The sequence below is a fragment of the Balaenoptera acutorostrata genome, chromosome 19, assembly GCF_949987535.1.
Source record: "Balaenoptera acutorostrata chromosome 19, mBalAcu1.1, whole genome shotgun sequence".
NCBI classification, from domain to species: Eukaryota; Metazoa; Chordata; class Mammalia; order Artiodactyla; family Balaenopteridae; genus Balaenoptera; species Balaenoptera acutorostrata.
Window position 1 is genome coordinate 37,022,290 of NC_080082.1, and position 23,088 is coordinate 37,045,377.

Genomic DNA, 23,088 nt, shown 5'->3' on the forward strand with positions numbered 1-23,088 from the left:
GTAGGCTTGTGTAGCTATAAACTTCCCTCTTAGAACTGCTTTTGCTGCATCCCATAGGTTTTGGATCATCGTGTGTTCATTGTCATTTGTCTCTAGGTATTTTTTTATTTCCTCTTTGATTTCTTCAGTGATCTCTTGGTTATTTAGTAACGTATTGTTCAGCCTCCATGTGTTTGTGTTTTTTCCTTTTTTTTCCCTGTAATTCATTTCTAATCTCATAGTGTTGTGGTCAGAAAAGATGCTTGATATGATTTCAGTTTTCTTAAATTTACTGAGGCTTGATTTGTGACCCAAGATGTGATCTATCCTGGAGAATGTTCCGTGCGCACTTGAGAAGAACGTGTAATCTGCCGTTTTTGGATGGAATGTCCTATATATGTCAATTAAATCTATCTGGTCTATTGTGTCATTTAAAGCTTCTGTTTCCTTATTTATTTTCATTTTGGATGATCTGTCCATTGGTGTAAGTGAGGTGTTAAAGTCCCCCACTTTTATTGTGTTACTGTCAATTTCCTCTTTTATAGCTGTTAGCAGGTGCCTTATGTATTGAGGTGCTCCTATGTTGGGTGCATATATATTTATAATTGTTATATCTTCTTCTTGGATTGATTCTTTGATCGTTATGTAGTGTCCTTCCTTGTCTCTTGCGACATTCTTTATTTTAAAGTCTATTTTATCTGATATGAGTATTGCTACTCCAACTTTCTTTTGATTTCCATTTGCATGGAATATCTTTTTCCATCCCCTCACTTTCAGTCTGTATGTGTCCCTAGGTCTGAAGTGGGTCTCTTGTAGACAGCATATCTATGGATCTTGTTTTTGTATCCATTCAGCAAACCTGTGTCTTTTGGTTGGAGCATTTAATCCATTCACGTTTAAGGTAATTATCTATATGTATCTTCCTATGACCATTTTCTTAATTGTTTTGCGTTTGTTTTTGTAGGTCCTTTTCTTCTCTTGTGTTTCCCACTTAGAGAAGTTCCCTTAGCATTTATTGTAGAGCTGCTTTGGTGGTGCTGAATTCTCTTAGCTTTTGCTTGTCTGTAAAGCTTTTGATTTCTCCATCGAATCTGAATGAGATCCTTGCCAGGTAATCTTGGTTGTAGGTTCTTCCCTTTCATCACTTTAAGTATATCATGCCACTCCCTTCTGGCTTGTAGAGTTTCTGCTGAGAAATCAGCTGTTAACCTTATGGGAATTCCCTTGTATGTTATTTGTCATTTTTCCCTTGCTGCTTTCAGTAATTTTTCTTTGTCTTTAATTTTTGCCAATTTGATTACCATGTGTCTCGGCGCGTTTCTCCTGTATGGGACTCTCTCAGCTTCCTGGACTTGGGTGTCTATTTCCTTTCCCATGTTAGGGAAGTTTTCGACTATAATCTCTTCAAATATTTTCTCAGGTCCTTTCTCTCTCTCTTCTCCTTCTGGGACCCCTATAATGCAAATGTTCTTGCGTTTAATGTTGTCCCAGTGGTCTCTTAGGCTGTCTTCATTTCTTTTCATTCTTTTTTCTTCAGTCTGTTCCTCAGCAGTGAATTCCACCATTCTGTCTTCCAGGTCACTTATCCGTTCTTCTGCCTCAGTTGTTCTGCTATTGATTCCTTCTAGTATAGTTTTCATTTCAGTTATTGTATTGTTCATCTCTGTTTGTTCTTAAATTCTTTAATTCTTCTAGGTCTTTGTTAAACATTTCTTGCATCTTCTCGATCTTTGCCTCCATTCTTTTTCCGAGGTCCTGGATCATCTTTACTATCATTATTCTGAATTCTTTTTCTGGAAGGTTGCCTATCTCCACTTCATTTAGTTGTTTCTCTGGGGTTTTATCTTGTTCCTTCATCTGGTACATAGCCCTCTGCCTTTTCATCTTGTCTATCTTTCTGTGAATGTGGTTTTTGTTCCACAGGCTGCAGGATTGTAGTTCTTCTTGCTTCTGCCATATTTAACATTTAGTTTAACAACATTTACTGTATCTTCGGCACTCTTTTACGCATTATCATTCAATCAGCATAACTCTACGAGGCAAACTAATTCTGTAGCCCATGCAGCTTTACAGTTTTACATACATAGTTTAACTTTATTAAGAACGCCTATCCCTAAATTCAGTGTTCCTTTTCAGTATACCTTTATCTTACTAACGTAAGAATTGTATAAAAAGTCAGGTATATATACTTTCCAATGATTTCATATATCTGGGTAACATTAGTAGATGTTTAGCAGAGTCCCAGTGAATATTAAAATGTTTAGATATTAACTAACCCTGCCATTTTTTTTTTTTTAATTTGGCTGTGCCAGATCTCAGTTGCGGCACTTGGGATCCTTGTCGCCATGGGCAGGACCTTTTAGTTGCGGCATGCGGTATCTTTAGTTGCGGCACGTGAACTCTTAGTTGCAGCATATGGGATCTAGTTCCCTGACCAGAGATTGAACCTGGGCCCCCCACACTGGGAGTGCAGAGTCCCAGCCACTGGACCTCCAGGGAAGTCCCTAACCCTGTTAATATTTAAATATTCTGTTTAATCATGTAGCAAATACATAGCAAATAAATACAGTCTTTTAAAGTGAACCATAATAGAGATTGATTTTTGGAATGCCAGTGTGAGGACTTCATGAACCTGCTGTCCCGTCCCTCCCCATAAAACAAACAGACAAACAAACAAAAAATACTGGCCTAACAACTAACATTAACCATTTCAGAACTCTGGAAATTACCCAAAGCCACAGAATGTTCTGAGCATTGTCTATCCAAGAGGAACTCCTGATACTTAAGACAACAGGGTCTGTGGCATTTTAACTTGGGGCTGTTTACATCCCACCTCCCCTGTCTACTGAATGGTGCAGCAGCCATGAATAGCTAGTAGCCTCACAGTCAGTGGACGGGATGGAACTTTGGAGTCCATTAAAATTCCCATCCCTATAGCACTGTCAGTATGCGTCTAAACTAGCAACTGCTTGGAAAATCCCTTCTCAGGATGTTGGGGCTATTTGATTTGACTCAGAGTTCAACCCAGCAGGAAAAAAAAAACCCTATTTCTCCAAGACATTACCCAAAACAACAGTCTGCTGGAAAAATCCCAGGTGTAGTGAACAAGAGCCTGGCCAAAACATAAAAGGAAGCCCTGAGGCACCAGACAACCACAGGCAACGTTGAAAAGCTAGAACATAGTCTTGGGCATCTTAGATGGCTAAGAACATGCCTAGAAAGGAAAATACCTCATTCAAATACTTAGCTTGAGTGTGCTACCTCGAGGCTCTGCTCAAACAAGAAATGAAAGGTAAGGCTATCTTGTAAAGTGCCTGAAGTTTGAAGGCATATCTTCACACACAAATCCCACTGACAAAGGTTGGAAGATATACAGACAAGTTATTTAAGGAAATCTCATGGCCAATCATTAGCTGACCACTGAGCTATACTGAGTCATATATGCCTCCTGGGAAACCAGGCTTAGAACAAGAACTTTAAAAATAAGAAAATAAAAGAACTTTGTGGCAGGCACTGTAAGGAGTACAGAATCTATAGAATCCATCTAGGAAAGTCACTAAATAAATGAGCAACAACAAAGAAAAACCAACAAACCCTTAGAATGAGATACCATAGCTGTTATATTATCTAAGAAGTCCACTTTCCAACAACAACCAAAAAACCTATAAAACATGCAAAGAAACAGGAAAGTATGCCACACACACATTTTTTTTTTAAAAAGCAAACAACAGAAAATGTGCCCAGTGGTGTTGGACTTAGTTAACAGAACCTATAAATTGGCTATTACAAACATGTTCAAAGACCTAAAGGAAACTAGGATTAAAAAACTAAAGGTAAGTATTACAACTACGTCCCACTAATAGAAGATATAAATAAAGAAGTAAAGATCATTTAAAAAATCAAATAGAAATTCTGGAGTTGAAAGTACAGTAACTGAAATGAAAAATTCTGTAGAGTGCTCAACAACAGATTTGTGCTGGCAAAAGAATCAGCAAACTTGAATATAGGTCAATTGAGAGTATACAGAAAGAAAAATGAACAACCTCAGAACCTGTGGAGCCACCATCAATCATACCATCATATGCATAAAGCGAGTCTTAGAAGAAAAAGTGATAAAGAAAGGGGCAGAATGTATATCTGAAGAAATAATTGCTGAAACCATCCAAATATGATGAAAAACACTAACCTGCACATAGAAACCCAACAAACTCAAAGTAACTCAAAGAGTCCATACTGAGACACATAAACTGTCAAAAAAGAAAGACGAAGAGAGACTCTTCAAAACAGCAGGAGGGATGCAACTCGTCACATATAAGAGAACCTCAACAAGAGTAACAGCTGACTTCTCATCAGAAACCACAGAGGCCAGAAAGGGATGATACATTCAAAGTGCTGAAAGAAAAAAAAACTGTCAATCAAGAATTCTATATGTGGTGATGCTGTCCTTCAAAAATGAAGAATTTTAGATATTCCTAGATAAACAAAAACAGAATTCATCACTAAAAGAACACCCTTCAAGAATACTAAAGGGAGGGGCTTCCCTGGTGGCGCAGTGGTTGAGAATCCGCCTGCCAATGCAGGGGACACGGGTTCGAGCCCTGGTCTGGGAAGATCCCACATGCCGCGGAGCAACTGGGCCCGTGAGCCACAACTACTGAGCCTGAGTGTCTGGAGCCTCTGCTCCGCAACAAGAGAGGCCGCGATAGTGAGAGGCCCGCGCACCGCGATGAAGAGTGGCCCCCACTTGCCGCAACTGGAGAAAGCCCTCGCACAGAAACGAAGACCCAACACAGCCAAAAATAAAAATAATAAATAAATAATAAAAAATTAAAAAAAAAAAAAAGAATACTAAAGGGAGCCCTTAAGGCTGAACTGAGAGGACAACTAGACAATAACTTGAATCCACACAAACAAGTAAAAAACACCTGTAAAACTATAGATAAGTATAAAATATGGTTTATGTATTTCTGTCAAATAGTACCTCTTATTTCCTAGGTGATTTACAGAACAACTACATAAAGTAATAATTATAAATTTGTGTTAATGGGCTGATAATATATAAAAATATAATTTGTATAATAACAGTAGTACAAGGGAGGGAGAATTTTGGAGCAAAGTTGTTGTATGTGCTAGGTATTGTTATTTTGTTAAGTTAATATGCTAATTGCAATCCCCAGGCAACCACTAAGAAGATAGCTCAGAAAATATATAATAAAAGATACTATGGAATTAAAGCAGCAATGGAGGAATAGAAGAATTAAAAAGACATATAGAAAACCAATAGCAAACCAAGATACATGAAGAGAGAAATCAATAATTCAGCAATAAATAATTAAGAGGCTTTATTACCCCAATTTTAATACTTTCAGTAATGTATTAAACAACTTGGCAAAAAATCAATAAAGAAGAGAAAATGACACTATAAACCAGATAAACCTAACAGGCTTGTATAGAACACTCCACCCAACAACAGCAGAATATGCATTCTTCTCAAGCACACATGGAACATTCTCCAGGACAGACCATATGCTAGGTCATAAAACAAGCCTCAATAAATTAAAAATATTGAAATCATCCCAAGTATGTTCCCCAACTGCAACGGGATGATAATTAGAAATCAGTAATAATTTGGAAATTCAAAAATATCTGGAAATGAAACAATACAGTCCTAAAAACCCAATGGGTCAAAGAAGAAATCACAAGAGAAACTAGAAAATTCTTTAGGCGAATGAAAACAGAAACACAACCTACCAAAATATATGGAGTTCTTAGAGGGAAAAACAGTTCTTAGAGGAAAATTTATTGTTGTAAATGCCTATATTAAGGAATAAGAACAATCTGAAATCAATAACCTAACTTTCTACCTCAAGAAGCTAGAAAAAGAACAGCAAACTAAACCCAAAGCAAGCAGAAGACAGGACATAGTGAGAGGAAATAAGTAAGGAGTAGAAAATCATAGAGAAAAACCAGTTGAACCAAAAGTTGGGTTTTTTAAAGATTAACAAAATTTACAAACCTTTAGCTAGACTGATCAAGAAAAAGAGAAGACTCAAATTACTAAAATCCAGAATGAAAGAAGAGACCACTCACTACCAACCTTAAGACCTAAAAAGGAAGCTACAAAAATGGCCAGTAAGCACATGAAAAGAAAGCTCAACATCATTAGTTATTAGGTAAGTGTAAATGAAAGCCACAATGACATACCAGTTCATAACCACTAGAATGGCTATGATCAAAAAGATAGACAAAGTGTTAGAATTTGGAAAAATTGGAACCCTCAACTATTAATGTTGGGAATGTAGAATGATACAGCCATTTCGGAAAACATAAGTTGACACAGGAACTTGTATGTGAATGTTCACAGCAGCATTATTCATAAAAAGAGCACACATTGCTTGATTGCATTTATATGAATCTCCAGGACAGGCAAATCTATAAAGAAAGTAGATTAGTGGTTACCTATATCTGGAAGTATAGGGCTTAGAAATAGGAATAACTGCTAATGGGTATGGAGTTTCTTTTTTGGGTGATGAAAATGTTTTAAAATTTGATTGTGCTTACAGCTCAACACCTTTTTGAATATACTCAAAACCACTTAATGTATACTTTAAATAGGTGATGCTTATGAGACGTGAATTATCTCTTACTGTTTAAAAAGTGAATCAATAATATAATGAACTGGGCATTTCATTTCACATTTTTATCCTTAAAGATAAGTTCTAGCACCTAAACTTGTAACATTTATCATTTTAATGTTTGATGAGAGCAATGTCTCCAAAGATGTATTGTTCTTTTTTCTTTTTTTTAATAAATTTAGCTGGACAACTTAGCCAGTCGGCACATTTAGCTCTCCAACTGCCATACAATGTACTTGGTTTAGGTCGAAGTGCAAATTTTCTTGATCATCTTTATGTTGGTATTCCCCGTCCATCTGGAGAGAAGGTGAGTAAAAAATTTATAATTAATCTACTTTTTAATATTTACTATTCATATATTTGAATTAAAATATTTTTTTTCCCTTTAAAGAATTTTTGAAATTCATTGATAGTGACCAATCAAAGCTTATCTTACATAGAGCACATTATAATTTGAAGATACAAACCTTAAGACTTCCTGCCCCTTCTCTTCCCTGCTTTTTCTCCTTATCATTTTCACCATCTAACATACCAAATATTTTTATTTTGTTTATTGTCAGACTCTACCTCAACTTGAATTTTAGCTCCAAAGCAGCATTTGTTCATAGCACTTTGAACAGTGCCTAATACATAAGTGTGTTCAATAAATACTTGTTGAATTAATGAATCCATGAGACAGAAATATAATCCTTCCCTGAAAAGATGGAGAAATTTTTGCCAATAAGAGCCCTATTTGGGACCTAATATATGTAAATTCAGGTTAATCCATACCTAGGATTTCAGTTAATCAAAAAGTACTTAAGCTTTTTCTTATTTATTTAGAATAATTATTGTGTTTTTAAAGTGTACTGAATGTTAAATGTTCTTAAATTCTTTTTCCAGTCTATACGAAAACAAGAATGGACCGCAATCATTCCAAATTCTCAGCTAATTGTCATTCCATATCCTCACAATGTTCCTCGAAGGTAATGTCCTTGCTTGAACTGAATTTGGTAAAAATACTGTCAACTCTGAATCATAGTTACATCTTTTAAAAACTTTCTCTATTCCTGCTGTGTTCCCATGAGTGTCATGACTTAATTTGCTTACAGCAAACTTTAAATGCCTAAACATACCTACACAAAAGGTCCCTGACATTTTTCACGGAGAACAAACTAAACCTTATTAGAAAAACAGCAGGTTAGCTAACTAAGGATTTATACATATTCTGCTTAAATAAGCTGGTCTTCAGTTTACTGGCCATAAATTCTAAAATTTCAGGCTGCTGAACTTTATAAGCAATGATCTTTTTTAGCAAATGCTTTGAGAAGTGGTATATATCCCACAGTGGTTAGGCACAAATTTTGAAGTTCAGCAGACCCAGGCTAGAAACTCAGATCCACTGCTAGCTGACTGAGATTGGAAGCTAGTCCTTTGTTTTCTCTGAGGGTCAATTTCTGCACTGTAGAAATTGGGAGATAAAATACCTACCTTACAAGAATGAGGACGAAATATGCTTAACACAGTACCCAGCATATAGTAAGTTTTCAGTGAACGGTAGGTATTTTTATCCTTATTAGCAAAACATGTTCCTTTTATAATATAGCATTTAATTCTAAATCTTTATCTCTGTTTTTCTTTAAATTATTAGGTTGATTCCATTATTTCAAAAAGTAGGTGATGAAGGTATTCATTAACATTTAAAATTCATTGGGAAAAATATAACTTGTTCTTAAAGCTACTCTGATGTCAACATGAAAAAATAACCTATTAAAATGTAACTAGTGGCTTATTACATTTCTTCTCAAAATACAGCCTGTACTGTTCTTTTTTCTTCTTCCAGTTTTATTGAGATATAATTGACATACAGCACTGTGTAAGTTTAAGGTATACAGCATAATGATTTAACTTACATACATCAAAAAATGACTATCACAATAAGTTTAGTGAACATCCATTTTCTCACATAGATACAAAATTAAAGAAACAGAAAAAAATATGTTTTTCCTTGTGATGAGAACTCTTAGGATTGACTCTCTTAACAAATTTCATATATAACATATGGCAGTGTTAATTCTATTTATCGTGTTGTGCATTACATCCCTAGTACTTATCTTATAACTCGAAGTTTGTACCTTTTGACTGTTTTCATCCAATTCCCCCTCCCACCTCCCACCTCCCATCTCCCACCTCCCACCTCTGGTAACCACAAATCTGATCTCTTTTTCTATGAGTTGTTTTTTTGGAAATATAACTGACCTACAATACTATGTTAGTTCCTGTTACACAACATACTGATTTGATGTTTCTAAACACTTCAAAATGATCACCACGGTTAAGTCTGGTTACAATCTGTCGCCAAAGATATTACATAATTATTGACTATATTCCCCACACTGTACATTTCATACCTGTGACTCATTTACTTTGCAGCTGGAAGTTTGTACCTCTCAATCGCCCTCACCCATTTCTCTCCTCCCCTCATCCCTCTCTGGCAACCACCTGTTTATTTTCTGTATCTATAACTCTGTTTCTGTTTTGTTATGTTTATTCATTTGTCCTGTTTTTTTGGATTCCACATATAAGTGAAATCATACAGTATTTGTCTTTCTCTGTCTGACTTTTTTCACTTAGCATGATAACCTCTAGGTCCATCCATGTTGTTGCAAATGGCAAATGGCAGGATTTCATTCTTTTTTATAGCCAAGTAATATTCCATTGTGTGTATGTGTATATATATAAATATGTATGTGTGTATATATATATAGAGAGAGAGAGAGGGAGAGCACTCACATCTTCTTTATCCCTTCATCTATTGCTGGGCACTTAGGTTGCTTCCATCACCTTGACTATTGTCAATAATGCCACAATGAACATAGTGGTGCATGTATCTTTTCTAATTGATGTTTTCATTTAATTTGGGCAAATACTCAGGAGTAGAATTGCTGGATCATATGGTAGTTCTATTTTTAATTTTCTGAGGAATCCCCATACTGTATCTATTAAAAAATGGGCAGAGGATCTGAATAGACATTTCTTCCAAAGAAGACATACAGATAGCCAAAAGGCACATGAAAAGATGCTCAACATCACTAATCATCAGGGAAATGCAAATCAAAACCACAATGAGATATCACCTCACACCTGTCAGAATGGCTATCATCAAAAAGACAACAAATAACAAGTGTAGGTTGTATTGTCCTTTATTAAATTTTTAGATGGGATATTAGATGGTTTGCTAGAACCAGCTCACGCCACCTCGTGAGCTGATTGTGTGCTGATTGTGTGAGCTGATTGTGTGCATCTCTTTCCACTTCTGTTCAGTGAGGTCACGTTAAAATCAGCTATGATGGGACTGTTTACACCATGAAAATTGGCAAGTGCCACTCAGGGTTTTTTTCCCCCCAGAGAGCCAGTTTACCAGCACACCCCTGGAGGTATTTTATGGTGGATTTATGGGCTTTAGAACCAAACTACTTAAGAAAACAACTTTATTACAGCATTATGCTTGAAATAAGATAACATCAATAAAAACAGTTATGGTCTGAGTTCAGACTTTTTTAATGAGTCTATTAAAATTTTGAAATTTATAACAAAATGAATCTGCACAAGAAACTATATGAATTATAGTACTTCTATATCATGCAATATCATGACAATCTTTTAAAATAGAGTGGTAAAGCAACAGATAATAAAAGGAAAATGCACTTATGAATAATAAACAATGATTTGTGATTTATAAAGAAGATATCTATGCATATATGTTTATATATGTGTAGAATACCTCTGGAAGGATATGTAAGAAACTGAGAAGAATGACGGCTTCTGAGTAAGAAACTGAGTATTGGCCTTTTGTTCAATGTTTTTCTTACCAAAATTCCTTTATTCATGGGTTTTTTAAATCTGTTTTTAAATTAGAACCACCAGGACTTCCCTGGCGGCCCAGTGGTTAAGACTTCGTCTTCCAATGCAGGGTGTGCGGGTTTGATCCCTGGTTGGGGAGCTAAGATCCCACATGCCTCGGGGCCAAAAAACCAAAACATAAAACAGAAGCAATATTGTAACAAATTCAATGAAGACTTTAGATAGATAGATAGATAAATTGGAACTACCCAAAAAATCTCATGAAAGGACCTTTTCTTAAGTATGAGGTAAGGTGCTGAGAATAGCTAACCTCAAGTAATTAACAGTATTTGTTTCTTAAGGTTTTCTTACTCTTGAATTTCTGGGAAATTCTGTTATAGCCTTTCTTCCATAAGCTCAACATTTTTCATGTTTCTCTTGCTCTTTCTGAAAATAATGTTATTTTCAAATTTATGTACATAATAAAAACCAAATTGATTTTAGTTTGAGGTGTATTTTGAGATTTATTGACTAGAGGCTAACTTATGGATCAGTAAATTTTAATTATCCCAAAATAAGTCAGTTGGTGCTTGCCATTTATCAGAATAATCTTACCTTTGTTAAACTTTTAAAATGAAAATATATCCATTATCTATTTTCAGAGAGAACAAAAAGTTCTTTATATATAACCACCTACAGTGTTGGTAATACAGACCTCAGTTTTAGGCTTTTCAGGGTTTGCAAGTGCTGTATTATGTGGACTGTTTTAGAAGAAAGAGCTAGTTCTATTTATGCTAAAGTTTGTATATTGCCATTAACACTGAGGAACTAAAAGTGATTTTGTAAGAAGTCTCAGTGTCATTGTAATAATGTAAACCCTCCAACATGACATTTTGTACAAGCATCTATCTACACCTACTTGGACATATGGTTCTTTTACTTAGTCATAGTACATATGTGAACAGGGGTCAAAAAATAAGATATAGAAATCTTATCAAAAATCATGTGACTATGTAGCCTTTAAGTTCAAGGTTTCTAATTCAGTAAGTCAAACAAGACATAAAAACAATGTCTAAGATTGCCTAAAGTACCCTTGATAGGTTTACCTAAGAATAATTCTCACAGGAGCAAAGAAAAATAGCAAAGCATCTCATCAAAAATTCTGTTCTATTTCAGTTCTTGGAGTAAAAATCTGAACTCTGCTGGATCGTCAGTATTCTTAACCCTATCTTAATTTTAATTGCTTTTGTTTTATTTATAATGAATGGATAGATAGGTGAATGAATTAATGAATGAATGGACTGATTCATTAATTAATAAGCTATTTTGCTTTTTGGTCTGAATAGTATTTTGTTATTTTTAAGTTAAAATGTGTAATTTTAATTCTTCTCTTTTCATCTACAGCTGGAGTGCCAAACTGTATCTTACACCAAGTAACATTGTTCTACTTACTGCTATAGCTCTCATCGGAGTCTGTGTTTTCATATTGGCAATAATTGGCATTTTACATTGGCAGGAAAAGGTTTGTTCATTTAAATGGAACATTAACTTTAAAATAGTAATATGTTACTCTTTAAAAGCACTATATTTTAAACTTTTTCACATGACTAAGATTTTCTGATTTTTCAAGTTCTGTCCGTAATGTCATCTTATTGATGATAATTTCTTTCATCCCTCTGAGTTACTAATGTCTCTTAGCAATTCCTATAAATCAGACTATGTATTTTAAAACTTTGATACTGTACAAAAGTAATAAAGTGAACACCCCCAAATCAACAGGCATATCGAAAAGCTTGATTAGAAGTAATTTCATAATGGCCTGGAAAATAATAATCATTTCTTAAATGAGCCTGTGTCCATTATTTACTGATAGAGCCATGGACATTTTTTTTCTGGGAATAACAGCTATCTCTTTATAAAAAATTAGAGCAGGGAGAGTTTAGATGGGAAGTAGCAAAGTGATAAACATCTTTTCCATCTATCAAGTATTCTTTGCACTAAACTGATTTCTGTTCTTTAGTATAACACCCTAAATAATAATTAAAAACAAAACTCCAAAAATGTAGTTTTTATATAATGTTTATGAGGAGAGAAAAGGGCTATCACATAAATTTATTCATAGTTTAGATATAAATTTACAAAGCTAATTTCTACTTGTATATGAATATATATTTAGTACATAACTAGTGGGTTCCAATAATGTTCTCCAAAAGGGGCTCTGTGTGTCACAAAATTGTTTTCCTTTTTGCACCTATTCTTTAGATTGTGATGCTCATGATAATCATTTTTGTTAACTAAAATTACCATCTGTTTTATGTTACCTATTTTAACTTATGAAAAAGAGAACATGTTAATTGTTCTAATAAATGTTCATAGGTTTGTCTCTCAAAAAAACACTCTGTTCATACAAAAAATGATAAGATAAAGTTACATATTCAGTTGATTTTAAAATTGCAACTTAAGAGTTAAGGTCAAAGGTGACCCTATTTACTTTTGTCTAGAAATGTCAGAACATAGTATGAAATATTACACAGCTCTAGACCTATGAAGGAAAGGAAATTAATTTTATTGATTTCACAGGAGATCTAATTACAGTATAAACATTGTAGACTTACAATAATAATGATGCAGTGGCTAAAAACTGAAGTTTTAAATACAAATACGGATTGAAATACATATCTGTATACTGCCTCCGTCTGTGATACTGTGGTTTGTCTCCTACCTCTTGGACCACTTCTCTTTCACCTACACTGGCTGCTCTTTCTGCCACGGTGTCTGCCCTAGGCCCTCTTTATACACTTTCCCTGCCAGTTTTATCTAAAATCATGGCTTGAGCTATTACCTCAGAGATGCCCAGCCCTCATCTCTCTCTAAAGGTCTCTCCCCCACTTCCAACTGTCACCGTGACACCTCTACCTAGATCACTTGCAAGCAACTTAAAACCAGTTTCCTAAAGCTGTCTCTCTTTCTTACTCACTACAGGATTTAATCAGTTGCCCTCCTCATTGTGCCTCCCTACAATCTCTGCAGCTGACTCCACTTCTGAATTCCTTACACCAGTGCTTTTAGTTTAGTTCAGCTCCTTGTTAATACTCCCTGTCCTCCCAAATTCCATTCTCTCCCCTTCACTCCATTTAGCACTTTGCTGCCGGATTACTCATCATTAAATTTAGTCTTAATCATGTCACTCCTCTGCTCAAAAACCTCTGGTGACCACCCCCTGCCTAAAATGTGTAACTCCCTTAGCCTATAGCCTACATAGTACTTCCATGTGACTCTACCATACACCTTTCCAGTCTTTCTCTTATCAGTTGCTGTCACATATCCCGTGCTCCTGCCAGACTTCTCAGGATTGTTCCTGTTCTTCCCCCATCTTGTAGTGAATGTCCCTCCTCTTCATTTCCATAAATACTATCTTATCAAAGCTTTGCCTTTCGTTATGCCAACCCAAAAGTAATCTCCGAATATTGGTAACGTTTTTCACTTTTTATACTGAAATAGTTATTTAGTATGTTTTGCTTTTTTCTTTTTAGGCTTTAATAAGTTCCTTGAGAACAAGATACAAAACTGAGGGGTTTTCTAATCCCTCAAAATTCCAAGCACATGGGACTTCCCTGGTGGTCCAGTGGTTAAGAATCCACACTTCCACTGCAGGGGGCGCCGGTTCGATCCCTGGTCGGGGAACTAAGATATCCCACATGCCGCACAGCACAGCCAAAAAAAAAAAAATTCCAAGCACAATACTTTGCTGGGAACAGAGGATCAATAAATATATGCAAAATCAATAGGTTAACCCCAAAATAATTAATGTACTTTAATATAATTAGATTCAGCAGTGTTAAGAATGGGAAAAATGTAATAGTTGATTCCATTCTTACAAAATCTAATGTTTACTCCTACTTTCAAATAAATAATAAATAACAAACTAAGCTTTTAAGGAACATTTATTGGTTTTTTAAATTCAATTTAGAGGATCGTTAATTATGAAATAGCTACTGTAAGCTATAAAAATATTTCATAAGATTATTACATAATAAAATCACACCTTTTACCTACTAATTGCTCAGGGCTTTTATTTTTTTAATTAACCACTTTTTTAATTAATCTTTTCTTGACATTTTCCTATCATTTATAAACTAGTCTAAAATTCTTTTTCAGAAAGCAGATGATAGAGAAAAACGACAAGAAGCCCATCGGTTTCATTTTGATGCTATGTGACTTGCCTTTAGTAGTGCATAATGGAACAGCTATTCACTTCATTAACTGAAATACTAAACTTGGCTTATAGAAGAAAACAGGCGATTTTATTATTTATAAATGATACATCCCTTGGTAATTATTGGAAAGTATTCAAATAAATATGGTCTGAATGTGTTACAAGGTCTTTTTTTAAAGCATTTTGTATACAATAATTTGGGTTCTTTTTCCAGTTGTGCTGTACATTTTTGTTCCTTCATGGAATGTGTTGCATGTACTAAGGTGTTTACGTATTTATAATCTTATTAGAATAATGATGATGGAAAAAGACACGTGTAAATAAAAATATTTAAATGAGCAGGGTTTTTTGTTTTCCACTTGAATCGATCTTGTTTCTTATTCTAACGATGCAAATTATACTTCTGTGAATGTATCAGAGATAAAGTTATTAACCATTCACCCTCATGATAGCATGTGAGGGGGTCTTTCACTGATGGTATACAATATAGTGATTGGGTACTCTGGCTTTGGAATCGCAGTCAGACTTGCCTTAAACTGCTGGTTACACAACTTACAAGCTGTTTGAACTTGGCTAATTGCTTAAGCCTTAGTTTTCTTGTTTATAAACAGAGCTAATACACTACTCGCTTGAGTTGTTGTATACATTAAATGGGATGATGTACACAAAGTACACAGCTTGGTGCCTAGCATAGAGTAAATTTTCAATAAGTGGTAGTTGTCATTTATTATTAAATAATTTTTTTTACAGACTTCTACAACTAATTATCAAAATATATTTAGACTTGATAGGATTTTATTTTCAGGTATGTAGAAAGCATAGTCTTTGAAAAACCTAAATTCCTGGTGTTGACACCCTATATAAAGATTTATTACTTGTTTATCTTAACTGAAAATTATATCATAATACCCTCCAAGAATTAATGTGCCCTAATAATTTTCATTTGAACACTGATTCTTATCATGTGGTAATGAAAAGCATTTGATTTCTTGAAAGGAAACTGCTGTAGATAGCATCTGGGAATGCAAATCTTCAATCACATTTCTATTCTGAAAAGCTTGTAAGAGTCTATCATTTACATTCAGACTTCAATACAAATTTTTGTGAACTTCCCCTTGCCAAAAAGTTACATGTAAGATTGGGAAAAAAGTGTATATATCAGTGCTAATAACTTCCTAATATGCAAATTGATATATGATAGCTATAAAACACAAAAACTTATCTGAAAGCAACTAAGTTTGTTCTTCATGTTTTTTTTCCTTACAGTTCACTGAGAATGGCATGTGTATAAGTGGTTTACTTTGTATATCTAAGCATGTTAATGTGTCTTCTTAATAAATATTCTGTATTGAAACAAAGAATTTTGGTGAGTGTGTAAATAATTACTTTGGACCATGATAAGCCTTAGAGGTTATGAAGTCTAAATCACAGATTTGGACAGAAGTGACTTGCCTATGAGGGCAAGATAGGCATCTCCTGACTGCGGTACCCAGTTAAATTCATTTATCAACCTACAACACTGTGCCAGGCACTATTCTACACTGTCCCTAAAGACAGGTAGGTTTAGTATCTATCAACTGATACAGCATGAGTTGTAAAACTCGCTTGTAGTCAGAGTCTACGAGGAATAGTGTTATAGGCAAATAAAATGCTATGAGAACCAAAAATATTGGGTTAGCCAAAAAGTTCGTTCCGGTTTTCCCTTAAGATGTTACAGAAAAACCTGAACGAAGTTTTTGGCTAACCCAATACAATCAGTGACTTTATACTGTGTTTCTGTATCTTGATACTAACCTTCAATGCAACATCAATATCATTCATTAAGGGGCAGCAGGTGAAAAATGTGTCACAACATTGAGAATCAAATACAGTTGACCCTTAAACAAAATGGGTTTGAACTGCACAAGTCCACTTATAAATGGGTTTTTTCAATAAATATGTACTATAGTAGTACAAGGTTGGTTGAATCCGCAGATGTGGAATCTCGGATACAGAGGTCCAACAGGAAAGTTATACTCAGATTTTCGACTGCGCAGAGGTCAGCACCCGCGTTATTCAAGGGCCAGCTGTACAAAGATCCTTATATTAATTTTGAATACTGTAGTGGAAAGAGTACAAGACTTCGAGGTCAAACTAGTCAGGATTCAGGGCCTAACTCTCCCATTTTGTGACTTTTTAGTCAGTCACTTTGCCTCTTTGAGCTCTTGTTTCTTCATCTGTAAAACAAGGATACTGAGTGATACCCTAAAAAACTATTTTGAGTCTTAAGTAGCAATATGTGCATAGAAGGTACTTGATAAATGCTGGTTCTTTTCTTCCCTCCCGTTTCCCATTGCAGTGACAAACGACTGAACATTTTGACTCTCTTCCACTGATCTTTACTTCTATAATCCTCCTCCTTTTGGTAACAAGGAGTAATTAAGACTTAATAACCATTTTAAAGATAACAATCACATACAGGCAAACCTCATTTTATTGTGCTTCGCTTTACTGCATTTCACAAATATTGCATTTTTTACAAATTGAATGTTTGTGGCAACCGTGCATCTAGTAACTCTATTGGTGCCATTTTTCCAACAGCATTTGCTCACTTCATGTCTCTGTGTCACATTTTGGTAATTCTTGCAATAGTTCAGATTTTTAAAATATTATATTTGTTATAGTGACCTGTGATCAGTGATTTTTGATGTTACTGTTGTAATTGGATTTTTGTTTTGTGTTTTTTAATGTATGTACATTGTCTTTAAAAAGACATAATGCTATTGCATAATGCCGTATTGTATAGACTACAATATAGTATAAACATAACTTTTATATACAGTGGGAAACCAAATAAGTTTGTGAGACTCACTTTTTACCATGATATTTGCTTTATTGTGGTGGTCTGGAACCAAACCCACAATATCTCTGAGATATACCTATACTTGTAAATACAATAAATACATTGTTGTTAACACACCATTTACCTAAACTAGCCCTTTATATTTCTCCATGTACCAGCCAAAAAACTATATATTTTCAGAAACTTAATTCTCAAAATACTTTCTCCTAGAAGGCCTCAGGTTCAAAGGTAACAACTTATAAACATACTTTTTAACCCTTCCCACTCTTGATAAGGCAAGGTAGGGACCTATTACAAGTAGCTATACCTAGAGATTCACCCTCAGATTAAGTATCACTATAAATTTTTTTTTAAAGATTTATTGATTGATTGATTGATTGATTGCTATGTTGGGTCTTCGTTTCTGTGCTAGGGCTTTCTCTAGTTGCAGCAAGCGGGGGCCACTCCTCATCGCGGTGTGCGGGCCTCTCACTATCGTGGCCTCTCTTGTTGTGGAGCACAGGCTCCAGACGCGCAGGCTCAGTAGTTGTGGCTCACGGGCCCAGTTGCTCCGCGGCATGTGGGATCTTCCCAGACCAGGGCTCGAACCCATGTGCCCTGCATCAGCAGGCAGACTTTCAACCACTGCGCCACCAGGGAAGCCCAAGTATCACTATAAATTTGTGAAGTGCTGCTCTACTAAAGGCGGTGGTTACTAAACCATCAAAGGTAAAAACAATCTTGGCATCATAGATACAGCCTTTTCAAGCAGAGAAATCCTATAGCAAAATGTTTCGAGATACAGGAAAAATAAGATCACCAGGATTACTAAGATTAAGTAATCTTATAAAAACTAAAATAAATTTTAGTTATTACTAAAAATAAGATCACCAAGGTAAATTAAGATATCTTAGATTTATACAAGGGTCCAATGAATTCATATGGTAATTGCAAAAAAATGAGCTTTATTCCATGTTTTAAAAAATAATTTTCCTGGACTTCCCTGGTGCCACAGTGGTTAAGAATCCTCCTGCCAATGCAGGGGACACTGGTTCGAGCCCTGGTCCGGGAAGATCACATATGCCATGGAGCAACTAAGCCTGTGTGCCACAACTACTGAGCCTGCACTCTGGAGCCCACGAGCTGCAACTACTGAGCCTGTGTGCCACAACTACTGAAGCCCACACACCTAGAGCCCGTGCTCCGCAGCAAGAGAAGCCACCACAATGAGAAGCCCACACACCATGACGAAGAGTAGCCCCCACTTGCTGCAACTAGAGAAAGCCGGCGCAGCAACAAAGACCCAATGCAGCCATAAATAAATAAATTTTTTTTTTTAATTTTAAAAAATAAATAATTTTCCTTTTGTTCTTTAGAAAATCTCTAGGAAAGGATAAAAGTCAGGAAATACTAATCTTTACAAATAGCTAGAACTAACTACTTAAGAAACTCAAAAATTTGAATGTGTCCAAGAGACCTTACTGAGGATTAAGCTAGGATACTTAAGGCCAACTCCTCAGTATAAAAGTGAACTAAAGTTAACCAGCCCTTGTGATGACTTGCAGCCTAGCTTTACATCACCTAGCCAGTTATTTTAAAAGACTAATAAAACAGATAATAGATTAGGGGGTACTTTTGATCAACACCTGTACAGAAGAAAGGAAGGAAGCAAGACTGGGCAGAGGCAGAAATCAAGTTGTGATGCATTCTTAGTAGAATGCCTCTTACAACCCTACAGTGAGTTTTGAGATAGGATGACCTCTTCTATCTCCTAACCTGTCCTAAGTTAGGGTAAGAAGGCTGGGGCCTTTACACCCCCACTTCATCAGTTATTGGCTATAGGCTGCCCCAAGAGCCTCTATCAAGAAAAACAAAACAGGCACAAATAACCAGTATCAGAAGTGAAAAAGGAGATAAAACTACAGATAAAGTATATATTAAAACAAAAATAGGAAGATGTTAAGAACAATTTTATACCAAGGAATTTGAAAGTTTAACAAAATAGACCAATTCCTATGAAGACATCACTAAAACAGATTCAAACAGAAAACCTAACTACTTCTCTGGTAGATGCTATAACGTCCAGATCCTCCTTCAAAATTAAAGGATTTATTATCCTAATTTCTGGGAGTGCCTTCAATAGTTGGCTGTCAGCCCCCTTTGGGGACTGCCTCAGCTAAAGAGAGCAGACTCAACTAAGTTCATTCCACTCCTCTTGACATAAAAATCCTAAATGTGTATAAACTAAATACATAAAGCAAAACAGACATGTAAGGAGAAAGAGACACACCATGATTTAGGTTGGAAATGTCAACACTCTTCTACAGTGATTGATAGAAAAAGTAGAAAATCAGAAAACTTAGAGATGACCTGAAAAGTACTACCAATCAACTTAACCTAATGGATACTTATAAAACACTTCAACCAACAACCGCAAAACACAGAGTCGTCTTAAGTGCACATGGAACATTCACTAAAAGAGACATTTATCTGGGCTATAAAACAAACCTCACCAAATTTAAAAGAATAGAAATTATACAAAGATCCTCAGACTAAAATTGAACTAAACTAGAGAAAATACCCAAATATCTAGAAATTAATGCACTTTAAAATAACCATGGGACTAACGAGGAAGTCTCAAAGGAAATTTTAAAATACTTTTAACCAGATAAAAATAAAAATACAACATAAGTCTTCAGACTAAGATTGAACTAAACTAGAAACATACCTGGAAAATACCAAAATATTTGGAAATTAATTCACTTTAAAATAACCATGGAGTTAATGAGGTAGTCTCAAAGGAAACTTAAAAAATTTTTAACCAAATAAAAATAAAATACAACATAAAATTTGTAGGAAACAGAGAAAGCAGTGCTTAAAGGGAAATGTATAGCATTAAATGCATATATTAACAAAGAAAAAAGATCTAAAATCAGTAACCTAAGTTTCCACCTTAATAAACTAGAAAAAAAAAAAAGATTAAATCTAAAGCAGAAGATAGAAGGAAATGATTAGAGCAGAAATCAATGAAATAAAAAAGTGGTTGTTTGAAAAGATCAATAATACTGCTACACCTCTGACCAGGAGAAAAAAGGATTAGACATAAATAACCAATATAATGAACGAAAGACAAGACATCACTACTGATCTCACAGACATTAAAGGCATAATAATAAAAAAAAAATACTAGGAACTAGCTATGCCCATGAATTCAATAAAGTAGATTAAATGGATCAATTCCTTAAAAGATATAAACTACCAAAACACACCCAAGCAGAAATCAATAAACACCATATCTATTTTTAAAAGTTAAATTTTTATATTAAAAAACAAACCTTCCACAAAAGAAAACTCAGTGGAACACATGGTTTCACTGGCAAATTTTACAAATATCTAAGAAATAATACCTATTCTACACAGTATCTTGAAGAAAAGGAAGAGGAAGGAATATCTCACAACTCCTTTTGTAAGGTCAATATTTCCCTAATGCCAAAAACAGTCAAAGACATTGCAAGAAAATAAAACTACAGGCCAATATCCCTCATAACACAGATACAAAAATCCTCAACAAAACATTAGCAAATTGTATGCAGAAATATATAAAAAGATAATATATCATTACCAAGTGTGTTTCATCCCAGAATGCAAAACTAGTTCACTATTTGAGGGGGGGAAAAAGCAATATAATTTATCATACTATTAAGTCAGAAAAACCATCTTATCCTTTCAATAGACACAGAAAGATAATGTGATGAAATCTAACATCCGCTCCTAATTTTAAAACAAACAAACAAAAAAACTAAGCAAACTATGAATAGAACTTCCTTAACCTAATAAAGAGCATTAATAAAAAAAAAATACAGCTAATATTGATACATACTTAATGATGAGAGACTGAATGCTTTCCCCCACTGATAATTTTCAACATAGTACTGGAAAATATTTTTCAGATCTGTATTTTTAATTAATTAATTAATTGATTAATTAATTAATTAATTTTGGCTGCATTGGGTCTTCGTTGCTGCACGCGGGCTTTCTCTATAGTCGCGGCGAGCAGGGGCTACTCTTCGTTGTGGTGCACGGGCTTCTCATTGCAGTGGCTTCTCTTCTTGTGGAGCATGGGCTCTAGGCACAGGAGCTTCAGTAGTTGTGGCTCACGGGCTCTGGAATGCAGGCTCAGTAGTTGTGGCGCATGGGCTTCGTTGCTCTGTGGCACGTGGGATCTTCCCGGCCCAGGGCTCAAACCCGTGTCCCCTGCATTCAGGACAGGCGGATTCTTAACCACTGCACCACCAGGGAAGCCCCTAGATCTGTTTTAATATAGTATCTTTTTGTAATTTTTAAAAATTTTTAAAATTTATTTTAGCTGCATTGGTCTTCGTTGCTGCACGCAAGCTTTCTCTAGTTGCAGCAAGCAGGGGCTACTCTTCGTTGCAGTGTGCGGGCTTCTTATTGCAGTGGTTTCTCTTGTGGCAGAGCACAGGCTCTAGGCGCATAGGTTTCAGTAGTTGCAGCATGTGGGCTCAGTAGTTGTGGCATGCGGGCCCTAGAGCACATGGGCTTCAGTAGTTGTGGCGCGTGGGCTCAGTAGTTGTGGCTCACAGGCTCTAGAGCGCAGGTTCAGTAGCTGTGGTGCACAGGCTTAGTTGCTCTGCAGCATGTCGATCTTCCTGGACCGGGGATCAAACCCATGTCCCCTGCATTGGCAGGCGGATTCTTAACCACTGCGCCACCAGGGAAATCCCTTTTTAAAATTTTGTATTGAAATATAGTTGATTTACAATGTTGTGCTGGAAATCTTAATTAAAGTAATAAGCCAAGAAAAGGAAATAAAAGGCATACACATTGGAAAGGAAGAAATAAAACTGTCCCTATTAGTACATGACAAAATAGTCTAAAAAATCTATACACACACACACAACTTCCTAGAACTAAGTGAATTCAGCAAGTTCAGCAGGATACAAGGTGAACACAAAAAAATCAATCATATTCCTATATAAATGCAATGAGCAATTGGAAATTGAAATTTTTTAAAATACCACTTAAAATAGACCCCAAAAATGAAATTCTTATGTATAAATACAACAAAGCATGCATAGGATCTGTATGCCAAAAACTATAAAATAGCGATGAAAGAAATAAAGGAAGACTTAAAGACACTGTGTTCATGGATTGGAAGATCCAACCTAGTAAAGATGTCAACACTCCCCAAAATGACCTATAGATTTAATAACATCCCTATCAAAATCCCAGCAGTAATTTTTGTGGATATAGACAAGATTTTTAGAAAATTCATATGAAAGAGTAAAGGAACTAGAATAGCTTAAAATAATTTTGGAAAAGGTGGCAAAGTTGGAGGTCAAACTACCTGATTTTAAGACTTATTATAAAGCTATAATAATCAGGGTAATGTGGTACTGGAAAAAGATAGACACATAGATCAATGGAACAAAACAGAAAGTCCAAAAATAATCCCACACAAATATAGCTACTTGATCTTTGACAAAAGTGTAAAAGTGATTCAGTGGAAGGTGGTCTTTGAAATAAATAGTGTTAAACTATTTGGTGATCCCTATGCAAAGAAAAAAAAGAACCTTGACCTAAACCTCACACCT

At 35.2% G+C, this 23,088-nt stretch overlaps 1 protein-coding gene across 1 annotated transcript in view; it reads left to right on the forward strand.

Annotated features, from left to right (window-relative positions):
• ITFG1 (integrin alpha FG-GAP repeat containing 1) overlaps positions 1-16,013 on the forward strand; it is a 262,527-nt gene extending 246,514 nt beyond the window's left edge. Inside the window, exons 15-18 of the mRNA XM_057533264.1 lie at positions 6,797-6,921; positions 7,497-7,579; positions 11,841-11,958; positions 14,595-16,013. Of these exons, the coding sequence (XP_057389247.1) occupies positions 6,797-6,921; positions 7,497-7,579; positions 11,841-11,958; positions 14,595-14,654 (386 nt within the window). The 3' untranslated portion in view covers positions 14,655-16,013. The remainder of the gene's footprint in view (positions 1-6,796; positions 6,922-7,496; positions 7,580-11,840; positions 11,959-14,594) is intronic.
• The last annotated feature ends 7,075 nt before the right edge of the window (positions 16,014-23,088 follow it).